We start from the raw sequence: 12,640 nt of genomic DNA, 5'->3' as shown, positions 1-12,640 counted from the left end.
GTGAGATAAGCTGGAAGCGTATGCATCGAGCAGGGACGCGGTGCGTGTTATATAGGCACAAAGGCCGGAGAGATATACATCAGGAGGAGTTAGGATCGATCTGCTCTTATCTACAGATTAAACAGAAAGGAGAGAGATCAATCCTAACGTCCTAACCACACAGAATCACGCACGCATGCCCTACCAACTTGCTACACACGGTTTATACATGTACCGTGTATTATACAGAGAATACAATGTCTAACAATAATCAACAGATAGAATTCATAATTTGCTTCTTTTTCCTCGTAGCACCCGTGCACAAGTGCATGCACGGCTCTTCCGGCCGGCCTGTTGACCGTACAGTTGGCTAGATGTTAGACACAATAAATAACAATAGAAATTCCCTCTCTTTCCTTCCAATAATGGCTTGAAATTCCAGTAATTTTCAAATGAAAAATTGCTGTTCTTGATGATATAGATAGTAGCGGCAGCAAGCGTTGGCATGACCTGCAGTTCCCGAGCAGTTGCTCGTTCAACTTGGAAAGTCGTTGAGTGGAGATTTTCTGTTCCTTGGTCAGCAAGCTGCCAAGTTCAGGTCAATTAGAGATGAGTTTGATCCTGTATATCTGTCGACGCATCCGTGCCTATGCATGCAGCAAGTAGGAGAGGCCGCAAACTTCTGAACATCCCGACGGAGCGGTGCGAAGACCATGGGAGTCGCGACTGTTACATGCATGATGCCAGAGTAAATCTTTAACTTCCAGATCCGATTAAAATAATAGACGAATCTGTTAACAATTTCCGGCAGCAAATCTTTGCCGTGTTTCCGATCACACACACAGGCATTGGATCACCTTTCCAGCACTCCTTCCTCACGTGCCCTGAATTACCTCTTGTGGCTTCACGAAATATCAACACCAGTAGTACTCCTTGATCTCCGTGCAGCAAGTTTAACCTTCCATGCCCCACGTGATGTCACGATTAGCTTCCTAGATCTCCGTCTTGGCTTGCTTCCGTCAAAACTTCCAGCAACCTGCAGTGCGGCGCGCCAAGAGATACAAGCGGACTGCACGCGTGGGATCCGATTGTATAGGAGAACCGATCGACATACGAAGGAGTGTACGCAGCGGAATCAGATGCGACCGGCGGCAATCACGACGACCGCGGATAGTTTGCATGGGACTAGTGTTAGAGCGGTCGAACCTTTGCGCTGATGCCAATGTTGGAAAAAATTACGGTCTACCTCTTAATTCCTCTGTGCTTATCCATGCTGCCACTCACAATTCACATATCTAAAACTAGGGGGTAGGGACCTTCTTATACTGCCTTTCCAAAAAGTCCATCTCTTTCCAACTAGTTTTTCGGATAGAGTCCAGATCAAATTACCAACCACGATCATATTTGTCTGTTAACAGATTCTACCCCGTTATGTCCCCGGAGCACGTGCTTGTGAGCAACGCGCCATAATAGAGTGTAAATTCATCTAATTATGTAGATCAACATTAAGGTTGTAACCTAACTATACGATCTAGCTTCTTCCAATCATCAGTGTACCCGGATAGTCCTTTCAATATAAATAGTATATTGTATTCCACTAATAATCGACCAGCTTTCTTAAGCATATATTACTTAAGTACATTCCAACAAGTGATAATTCCATGATAATCATATAAAGTAATTTCATGCATACATACATGTATAATTCTATAATGAGGTATTCCGAATATTAACAATTTCAAGTAATGTGAGTATAGTTGTAGGACATATAATTCCAACATTCCCATCCGCGGCCGCGCCGACGGGTTTCGCCTCCCTCCGGTCTGACCGCGGCCGCGCGTTGGCCACGGCCTGGGGTTTCTGCTTCGGCAATTCGCCGCCACAGGAGTCCTGCCACGACTGCCTGTCCCAGTCCGCCTGGATGGTCCTCGACGCCTGCGACGGCAACCGGAGCGCCGCCGTGTGGACCGACGGGTGCTTCCTGGCCTACAGCGACGGCAACGCCATAGCCTCAGAGGCCAACGACGTCTTCTACGGAGCATCCAACAGTCGTCTTCTACACCGACGTCTTCTGCTCATTTTTTTTAAAATGGAGGCGTACCCCCGGCCTTAAAAAAATGGGGGAGAATTTCACTTCCCCGGCCTCTACACCACTGTTCAAGATATCTTTCGATATTCCGATAAATCGGCCGATTTATCGCTTACCGTTGTCTGGACGATAAGATAAATCGGCTGATAAATCAGCCGATATGGCGATAAATCGGCCGATATGCCGATAAACTGGCCGATTTACCCCTTATCATGGGTCGACCGATAAGTTCCCGATAAGCGATATCCCCAACATTGCTCTGCACCAACTAGGAATGCATACGGCCATTTTAGTATGAGTACCAAGATAAACATGATCCTCAGAATTTTTTAAATGAGTATCAAGATATTTTTTGATGAGTGGTTCCACCACACACCAAACTTGATCCTTAATAAATGGGGGAAAACCCCTGTGCATCACCTGTCAATTTTTGGAATTGAACTCGGGTCGTTAGGCTGCACAACCGCATGCCCAACCACTGAGCCAAGGCTCTCTTTGCTCATAGGGCCTAAATTGTTTCTGTGTTGATTATTTGCTTTGTATGATCAAATCCAACAGAACTAGATGACTCATTTGCGCTATGTTTTACAGGGTTTTTTCCATCCATTCAAACATCACGGAAAGAACAATTTATTTATCTTATGATCCAGTCAAAAATTGTGAAAACACAACCCAATAGAAACCAACGTATTTGATGGGCTGGAGGGTCCATGTCGGTATTTAGTACTCTCTCCGTCCCATAATAAAAAATCATTGTGCAAGCTATTTTACCGTACAAAACAATCTTGTATTATGGGATGAAGGGAGTAGTAACCAATGTATTGGCATCTTTTGTAAGCCTGGTTTGTTTGTAAGATGAAGAGAAGTTGTAATGGATAACGAGCTGCCTTTTTTATTTGCTTATAATTTGTACCGCAAGAAATTTCCCGCTTATGATTTGTAACGCTTAATGTTTGTAATGCAAGAAAGTAGCCCCGCTTGCCACACGCAAATGAACCTTGTATGCAAACCATGAAAACACTATGGACAACCAGCAACAAATGTCAGTCATTGGATTTCTTTTTACAGCCGATCGTTCCAAGGCGTCCATTCCACCACACTATGTAGATATTTACTCTCTTCGTCTTATAATATAAGAGCGTTTTTAACACTATGGAGGGAGTAATTCGCAAGGCGAGTATGTGAGCGCGCTAGATGCTACGAACATGCTGAGTGTAGAAGATGCTTTAAGGGCATCTCCAAATAAACTCAGCTGGTTTTGGACCGTTTGTGTTAGCTTTTGCCATTTAAGGGCATGTACAATGGTTAATAAGACAACCTTATCTTAAGTCTTACATGTAATTTAGAGATGAAAAAAGAGTATGTCTACAATGGATTATATTTTAGTCTTATCTTCAATAACTAGCAATTCCTTAAAACATGGTGAGACAAATTGTGCTAAGAGATCATCTCTTGTTTTATCTTAAATAAGAGAAGACAGACCTTTTCTTATGAGTTCTCTCTCCTCCACCTCATCATTTATCCTACGTGGCACTCCTAAGATAGCACCATTGTACATGCCCTAATTGGACCCCATCGATTCGCAAAGTGGTCCAGATGTTTGTTTTCCGGCAAATTCGAGACAAACGTCAGAGAGCTATACCGGCGTCCGGACAACTACTTGACCAACAAAAAGCCACCAGTGGTCCTCCTCTCATTTCGTTCTCCGCACATGCATGATCTCCACTCTTCTCTCTCTCCTACCAAATGGACAAATAAGGATTAAATTCCGAAAAGTGTTGGATGACTCTGTCCCGTATCATGTCTACGGACCATGTCCGGATATAAAAACGGATGTTTGCCGTGTCCATTTGTTGGTCAGCATTGGAGATGCTCTAACACCGCTTGTTCGTCTTCTTTGGCTGAGCGCGCATTTGAATTTTGTTGTATGTCAACGCAACTTTCGACTTGTCCTTTTTCGTACGCTTCACTAGAGGGGTCTTAAAATAGTCGTCATCAATCACTTGACTATGTTGGGTTGGAGATGCTGGCTAAACTCGAATTCATTGGATGGGACTTCGTCCTTGGAGTCGTTGATACATCCCGTACGTAGCTACTTTTCCAAACACTTCTGCTCTTATTTTGGACTCAAATTTCCATGATTTGAATGGAACTAACCCAGAGTGGCACTGTTTTCAGCAGAATTACCATGGTTTTGTTTTTGTGTAGGAAAAAAATTCTCGAATTGAGCTGGAAATTTATGGAGAATATTTTCATAATATACAAAAAAATATTGGCAAAGAGAACTGCTGGAGGGGGCCACCCAGGAGCCACAAGTCCAGGGGCGCGGCCACCCCCCCCCCCCCCCAAGGGCGCGCCCCCAGGCTTGTGGGCTCCTAAAGCCTCCGGCAACCCTAATTCCAACTCCATAAATACCTATTTATGGAAACAAATAGAGAGAAAAATCGTCACGTTTTAAGATACAGAGCAGCCGCCACCTCGGTGAATAGATGATCTCTGTTGACAAAGTTCTATAGGGTTCGCAGTAGCAATAGTGTTTACTTCCTGCCATATTAGTCAAAGATGTTGGCATTGAAGGAGGAGGTGATTTGTTGATTCGGTCATTGGGCGGAAGGGGCAACTATCTAAGGAACCAATACCCCTTCTAAATTGTCGGTCATTGGTGGTCTTTGTTGGCAAGCTAGAGAAAAAATCTACATTTGTTAGAGGTGTAGTTCATTTTTTTTAGAACGAAGGCTCACGACGAGCCAGGCTTTGAATTAACAAAGCCATCAATCGGCCAGGATTACAGCATCAACCCACTTACAGGAGCAGAAAAAAAACAGCTAAGAGATACATGGTGCTCTGCAATAGCTAGCTAGCTGCACGCAACCTACAAGCAAAGATGAAGAAAAACTAAAGCCCAGGAGCAGCTTGAAGAGAGTGAAGCCCTCCATCGATCGCAATCCATCGCTCAGTGACACCATGGAGGCCTTGAGGAGACACAACTTGCAGATTGGAAGAAACACGTTGTCAGCTCCATGGGCTGCGGCCAAAACGGATACACCCTTCTCCATCTCCGAAAGGGGCTCCCTGCCCCCTCGCCTGGCTCAAGGCGCCGATCCGTCGGAAGATGCAAACGCTCTCCCTAGAGCTAGGATGATTAACCGCCACCGAAGCCACCGGGAAGACCAAACCAGAGCACCGCCAACATGCAGCGCCGGGCTCAACAAGGAGAACCTTGGCACTGAGAGGAACTGCACACGAGGAGAAGCAAATGCACGGCGCGAGACTGGGATGACAAAGCTGCAATGGAGGAAGCCTAAACGCAGCCTCCAACCACGTAGCCGCCGAACGCCTACCAACGGAGCAGACTCGCCATCGCCCCAAAACTCACCAAAGGCGGCACCTTCATGAAGGAGACGGCGCCACGGGCGTCGCTGCCGCCCAATCCAAATGGATTTTGGCTTTTGCCCGGAAACGAGCAGGGGAGAAAGGCAAAAGGGGGAGGGAAGTACCAAAATGGCGCCTACATGAGGGGGACGGCGCCCGCGGGCGTCGCCGCCGTCGTGGCCGGCTGAGTCGGCCTGGATTTCTCCGGGCACTACACCGCCCCCAGCCCCAGCTTCAAACACGGCGCCATCAGCCAGGGACGACCGAAGACCGGATCTGAAAGGGGATCTGAGCGTTGGAGGCGAAGGCGTCAGATCCGGACGGGGGCCCCCGCAGCCCGGCGTCCGGCAGCCTCCACCCGCCGCCACCTTGCCGCCCGAGCGGCCAAGGCAGCCGGCCAGCACCCGCAGCCGCTGCTGGCTGAGAACGGCGTCGCGCCACCACCCGAGGCCGCCGCCTCGGCTCCAGAGCCCCCCGCGCACGACGGAGCAGGCAGAACCTCGCCGCCACCTTCCTCGGCGGCCGCGCGGCTTGCCGGCGACCCCCTCCGGTGGCGACGAGGTAGAGGGGAAGGGGAGGGGGCCCGGCGGCGGCTAGGGTTGGCGCCGCCCGAGTCGCCCCTGCGGGAGCGACGCGGGGGCCGGGGGGTCTTTTTCCAAAATGAGATACTCTTGAGGTGTAGTTCATTGAAATGGCAGTCACGAATGATCTGATCGGTTGTCCATGTCTGATTACCTTGTGCGCTGATTTGCAAGTCAGGTTTTCCGTTGAGACGTTCCATTGGCTTGTTCAATAACTGCGGATTCAAAGAGACATAAGCAAGCATAGCAAGAAATTGCATGATTTATGTACGTCAACGTGAGTAAGATGAGGATCAAGGTCTAGGTTCGGTGGAGGGGTGCTTAGAATCTTGGCAATGATGGCAGTGTGGCGAAGAGTATGAGAAAAAATAGCAGGAAAAAATGTTGCAATATTTTCAGTTGAGTTATGAACCCATTGATGTTTCGAAAGAATTAGATCCCCTTTATAATGTCTTACCAAACAATGGATTACGTAGGCAGGGTGGAAACACTCCTATTAAATATCATACTAAATGATCTCTATATTATGCCCATCGGGGATACACATATGGCAATATAGTTGGAATAGCTTTTAAAATGTCATAATAGGCATGTATGATGAACTTTTTTGAGGAAGATATTTAGGATTATGTGTAGGAGATCGAAAGAAAGAATTCTACATATTTCAATGTATCAGCGAAGTATGCACTAAGTATCAATGTGAGGCAGAAAATTATGAGTACCGACAATGCTAGCAAAAAGATGAAATGGATTATCAAAGCTCAGGGCATGTACCTAGTATTTTTTTAATTAACACAACATGATAGGTCTAGAGTTCAAGCATCACATAGAACACCAAGCCACATATTCCTCGGGGGGACTTTGGTAGGAGTTAACCATCTCGACATTCCGGCCACACAAAAGTCATCCACTGTCAAGAATCACCATGTAAGCATAGCAATGCCACTCAGGCCATCAACTTGTTGCCAAGGCTATGTCATTAGGTGAAAGCAAGGCAACTGAAGCAAGAGTACATACCTAACACCAAGCAACTTCAGATAAACAATTGACTCTCTAACTGCAAGTAAAAAGAATATTAATCCACGTTAAGCACAGATAAGAGTACATACATATCAAGAGTATGGACACCACGCCCGAAAGTGTCCTTGCCCGTGGAATGAAGCTAGGAAGCTGCGGTGGACTCTACAGCTAGCTAAAGTGGGTATGGAACTATGGACGATGATGACACGAACTTGAACAAATGAGGTGATGATGACAAGGTCAATAGTCGTTTGTGTGGTTCGACCAGAAGACCAAGACCAACGTGAGGATAAGGACGCACCATTTTCAGTTGGGTTCATGCATGAAAGATTATATGTCTGGTCTACATGTAGCATGCTAAGACATGTCTCTCACTAATTTTGAAATTCATTACTGAATCATAGAAGAAGAAAAATGCCAGCCACAGCCCACAGTCGTACATGTCTCTCACTAATTATGAGCTACAGCGTTTGCGTGAGACTTTGAGTGCTAGATTGGAGGAGCTAGTCAACATATACGGCCAGGTTGCGTGAGATTTTGAGTGCTTGAACGTGCGTTCGATTCTGACACGCCATTGTCAACGCCATGGCGCTACCGGATCGTCAATGCCTCCTCCTCGTCGTCGCCGTGATGGCGTTCTGTGCGGCCGCCGCCTCCAAGGACATCACCGGGGGATACTTTGAGTACGACTGCCCCGTGAACACAGGGCCGTCCACCACCAGAGGCACCGCGTTCGATGACAACCTGAGGTCGCTCATGGCGGCCCTCCCGTCGGCGGCCGCGCCGACGGGCTTCGCCTCCCTCCGGTCCGGCCGTGGCCACGCGTTCGCCACGGCCCGGGGCCTCTGCTTCGGCGAGTCGCCGCCGCCGGAGTCCTGCGGCGACTGCCTCTCCCAGTCCGCCGGGATAGTCCTCGACGCCTGCGACGGCAACCGGAGCGCCGCCGTGTGGACCGACGGGTGCTTCCTGGCCTACACCGACGGCAACGCCAGAGCCGCAGAGGCCAACGACGTCTTCTACGGAGCGTCCCCTTCGTCCAACGACGTCTCCTGCGACGCGGAGGAGGTCGTCCCCCTGGCGCGGTCCCTGGTGCCACGCGCCGCCAACGACAGCTCCGGGCGGATGCTGGCCACAGCCTACACGACCTGCCAGGCCAACGGCGGCGGCGACACGGTGCACGCGCTGGCCCAGTGCCCGAGAGACGTCGCTCCGGCGGACTGCGCCCTCTGCCTGGACAAGTCGGCGCGGACCTTGCCGGACAGCCTCCAATGGTCCCGAGGCATTCCGGTCGGCGCGTCGTCGCTGCACCGCTACAACTGCACCATGCGCTTCGAGAGATCCCCTCCGGCGCCACCCATGGGAAGAGGAGCAAGGATCCGTACGTGAGCTCGCCAGCCCCAGTTAATTTTCTTTCACCGTCCTCTGCTAATTAATACTCCCTCCTTTCGGAATTACTTGTCGCAGCAATGGATTATAATAAATGTATGTAGAACTAAACTATGTCTAGATACATCCATTTCTTCAACAAATATTTCCGGATGGAGGGAGCACTACTAATGGCAGTAGCAAAAGGCCCTCACCATTGCAACGGGACGATAAAATAGCGCCTTCAAATCAAACCGTTGAGAATATATAATACCTACAATAGTTATACTAATATGCAAATTATATTAGTTAAAACATATAAATTATTCAACCAATAAATTGAAGATATTATCTCTTTATCTCATTTTCCATGCTTCGTTAGTATGAAAATTATCATTTTATAGAACCGTATGAAAATTACTTGCATTTAAATTTTCATAAAGTGCATTTGCCTTTGGATATGAAGTGTAGCTATTCTTATGATTATCTACTAAAGCATTACATAATACTTGAAACCGAAATGTGTGAGATATATTTCAAATAACGTTTGCGTGAGATATATAAATGCATGTTTCCTTCGAACATTTTCTCGATATAACTTTCTCGTCAACGAAATAAACTATGAGAACTAAATATACACCATGTAGTGCATCATATGTGGCATGAATTTATATGTTTACATGTAATAATGCAATCTTTTGTTAGTTTTTTGTACTTTAGTTATCCGGACTCATGTGCAAGGCATGTGTAATTTACAAGTATATGTTTGTTTGCAGGGAAGAAGGTAAAAGATAACATTGTCGTCGTGATAGTTGGTGCCGTCGCAATCGTGGCCATGATCAGCGTTGCAGCTTTTGCACTGGTCAAGCGAAAGGTCAACAAGGCTCAAGCTGCTCGACAACTGAACAGCGAGGTAGGACATATATGAAGGCTCCATGTTACTGCACCAGCAAGGGAAGACTGCAATAAAAGCTCTTCTTGTGGTTTAAAAAATAGAACAAATAAATGTGAGCTGCATTGGAGCTGGTGGAGAGCTCTGTTCATTTCATGGAAACCCTTCTGCTCATCGGGCCTAAATTGTTTCTGTGTTGATTATTTGCTTTGTACGATCATTTGCGCTATATATGTTTTACAAGGTTTTTTTTCCATCCATTCAAACATCACGGAAAGATCAATTTATTTATCTTATGATGCAGTCAAAACTGTGAAAACACAACCCAACAGAAACCAACGTATTTGAGGGGCTGGAGGGTCCATGTCGGTATTTAGTATTCTCTCCGTATCATAATATAAAATCGTTTTGTAAGCTAGTTTAGCGTACGAAACAATCTTGTATTATGGGATGAAGGGAGTAGTAACAAATGTATTGGTATCTTTTGTAAGCATGGTTTGTTTGTAAGATGAAGAGAAGTTGCAATGGAGAACGAGCTGCCTTTTTTATTTATTACTTACAATTTGTATCGCAAGAAATTTCCTGCTTATCATTTGTAATGCGAGAAAGTTGCCATGCGCGAACCAACTCGTGGTTGGATGGTTAGGAGGACAGTGGTATCTCCAAATCACGAGGGTTCAAATTCTGATGCTCGCATTTATCCTGAATTTATTTCAGAATTTTTGACGATACGGGTCCAGTGAGAGGAGACGTTTCCGTCAATTACGAGGCGCGTGCGGTGACTTCGTAAAATCTCAAGATTACATGCTGGATCAGTCTCTCAAAGGTGGTTACAAAGATAAAATATGCGTGTGTGCGTTGCGTTCATAAGGTGAGTGTATGCGCGTATATATGAGCATTTGGGTCCGTACTGTGTTAAAAAAATGTTACCTCGCTTGTCACACACAAATGAACCTTGTATGCAAACCATGAAAACATTAAGGACAGCCATCAGTCAATGTCAGTCATCGGTTTTTTTTTTCCGGCTGATCGTTCCAACACGCCCATGCCACCATGCTATGTAGGTACTACTTCGCAAGGGGAGTATGTGAGCGCGCTAGGTGGTATGACATGCTGAGAGTAGAAGATGTTCTAACTTCTAAGGGTATCTCCGAAAAAGACTCTCAAAACTCCGGTAATGTATGAATTATGGTGTTCAGACCGTGTTTATGTTAACTTTTGTCATTCAGTGAGGACATCATCGATCCACGAACTGGTCTCAACGTTCGTTTCCTGGAAAATTCTAGGCAAATGTGGGGAAACTATACCGGTGTGTCTTGACAACTACTTGACCAACAAAAAACCACTATGTGGTTCTTCTCTCTTTTCTCTCTCAGCACATGCATGGTCTCCGCTCCTCTCTCTCTCTTCCTCAAATGGACAAATAAGGATTAATCTATGAAAAGCGTTGGATGATTCTCTTCCGTATCATGTCTACGGATCGGACCACGTCCGAACATAAAACAGACATTTGTCGTGTCCATTTGCGGGTCAGCGTTGGAGATGCTCTAACACCGTTCTTCGTCTTCTTTGGCCAAGCACGCATTCGACTTTTGTTGTACGTCGACGCAACTTTCGACTTGTCCTTCGTATGCTTCACTGGAGGGGTCTTAAAACAATCGTCATAAATCACTTGACTACATTGGGCTGGAGCACGGTTTTGGGTACCGCCCGAGAAAAACGGTTACCGGGCGGATACCGAGTTTCTCGCTGCCCCACGAGAAAGATCGATCCCGAGCAAAAAATTCCGATTTTTTTGAATTTTTACGTACAACGTAGTCTGAAATAAGGGAGCATCTATGTAGTATGACAAAACTTAGCTGCGGCGCGATGGTAACCATGTAGTTACCTCACCTAGACGACGCAGGTTCGATTCCCCTACTCTACACAACATGTTTTTGTCTATTTTTCAAAAAATTACGTGAAAAAAGAAGTAGCGGGCAAGACTCGAACTCCCGACCTCTTTACCTAGAGCGGGTAAATGTTCCACTAAGATACTACCACTTCGTTGTGCAATATCGGTTTAAGTTCTATCTACCTCTAGTATAAAAAATTTTGAATTCAAAATTCAAAAATAAATTTCGTCCGAAATATATTCGGTATTTCTCGGTAACCGTGGTAACCGAGAATCTCCCCCCCCCCCCCCCCCGAGAAAATTCGTTCATTCGGAATCCAAAACCTTGGGCTGGAGATGCTGGGTAAACTCGAATTCATCGGATGGGACTTCGTCCTTGGAGTCCTCTGCGTGCCTCATAAGGTATTCCACCTCAGCCTCCTCACCATCTTTGGAAGTAGCATAACTTGCATCGTTAAGCTCACTGGTACGACTACGATCTTCTGCGCACGTAACTCCATGAATATTTCTATGAGTGGGAGCTCTGGGGCCATTGCTTCCAACGCTGCCTCTCCTCTTCCTCCACCTCTTCAGCCACCTCGTTTTCCTTGATGCCCATGCCTGTTGTCCGCCTCTCCAACCGAGGCCTCTTTGACAAACATGCATCGTGGTCTGCCTCAGTGCCTTCTTCATCGTCCGTTGCTCCTGTTTCGTGGTTCAGATCAAACTCACCAAGCCCATGGTTGTCGGCTTCTAGATTGTCCTACTTCTGTGTAAACGGGGTGCTAACTTCTAGCAACGGATGGCTCCCGGTGAAGGTATCATAGATCTTTGGTCTGGTAGTGGCTATGTTGTGGCTATGGGCTCCAGACTTATGGCCATCGCGTCCTACCGGCAGGAGATTAAGGTCTACTCCCTCCTTTCCGGTTTATAGGGCTTATCTCAAAATTTTAGTTTTTCCATTTTATAAGGCTCAATTTGGTTGTTCCCCATCACATGTTCAGATCTCAAGATGCATTAAATCATTGCATGCAAGTATTAAGAGAAAACTGACCAATGCATGCACTTTATGCATGCATGCATTGTAGTTAATGCATTCGTAAACATAATTTTTTTGAGGAAAACAAAAGCATTAATTAGGTACTTTTGCAAACTACAAAAAATATTCCACCATTCATCATCTACCTTGGTTGATGAGATTTTTGAATTGAGCCTTATAAACCGGAAAGGAGGGAGTATGTCACAGAGGATACGACCTGGCTTCTCCAATTAATATGTAGCAAGGATCTCGATGCAAGATTCATCGACCATTTCCTCGTAGTTCTCCCAAGCATAAGCCTCTGGCACGGGGATCATTTGCACCACGACCTAGGCGGCCATGTGCCGGTGTCATACCTTTCTTCCAAACTTACTTCACAATTTTCTCCCACACCCAGCTCTATGCATAAGGTTCTGTAGCGTATACAACC

The 12,640-nt window shown here is 46.4% G+C and overlaps 1 protein-coding gene across 2 annotated transcripts; it reads left to right on the top strand.

Moving 5' to 3' along the window:
• The first annotated feature begins 7,608 nt into the window (after positions 1–7,608).
• LOC125535321 (putative cysteine-rich receptor-like protein kinase 9) lies at positions 7,609–9,830 on the top strand. Of its 2 annotated transcripts, none has more exons than XM_048698407.2 (2): positions 7,609–8,419; positions 9,183–9,830. In XM_048698407.2, the coding sequence occupies exons 1-2, from the start codon at positions 7,627–7,629 to the stop codon at positions 9,332–9,334; spliced, it is 945 nt and encodes a 314-aa protein (XP_048554364.2). In that variant the 5' UTR covers positions 7,609–7,626; the 3' UTR covers positions 9,335–9,830. The 2 variants fall into 2 exon arrangements, with proteins under 2 accessions (XP_048554364.2, XP_087395424.1); XM_087539298.1 differs by having other exon boundaries at positions 7,609–8,441; positions 9,183–9,308.
• Positions 9,831–12,640: the final 2,810 nt, after the last annotated feature.

Source organism: Triticum urartu, chromosome 1A, assembly GCF_056163025.1.
Source record: "Triticum urartu cultivar PI428250 chromosome 1A, HENAU_Tu73, whole genome shotgun sequence".
NCBI classification, from domain to species: Eukaryota; Viridiplantae; Streptophyta; class Magnoliopsida; order Poales; family Poaceae; genus Triticum; species Triticum urartu.
Note: the sequence above shows the minus strand (reverse complement) of the source record. Positions and strands in the feature narration are given on the sequence as shown.

Bases quoted from the DNA above. Each gene is read 5' to 3' on its own strand.
- LOC125535321 (XM_048698407.2), top strand. From the start codon at position 7,627: ATGGCGCTACCGGATCGTCAATGCCTCCTCCTCGTCGTCGCCGTGATG. The intron at 8,420-9,182 runs GTACGTGAGCTC...GTTTGTTTGCAG, and splicing joins GGGAAGAGGAGCAAGGATCC to GGAAGAAGGTAAAAGATAAC.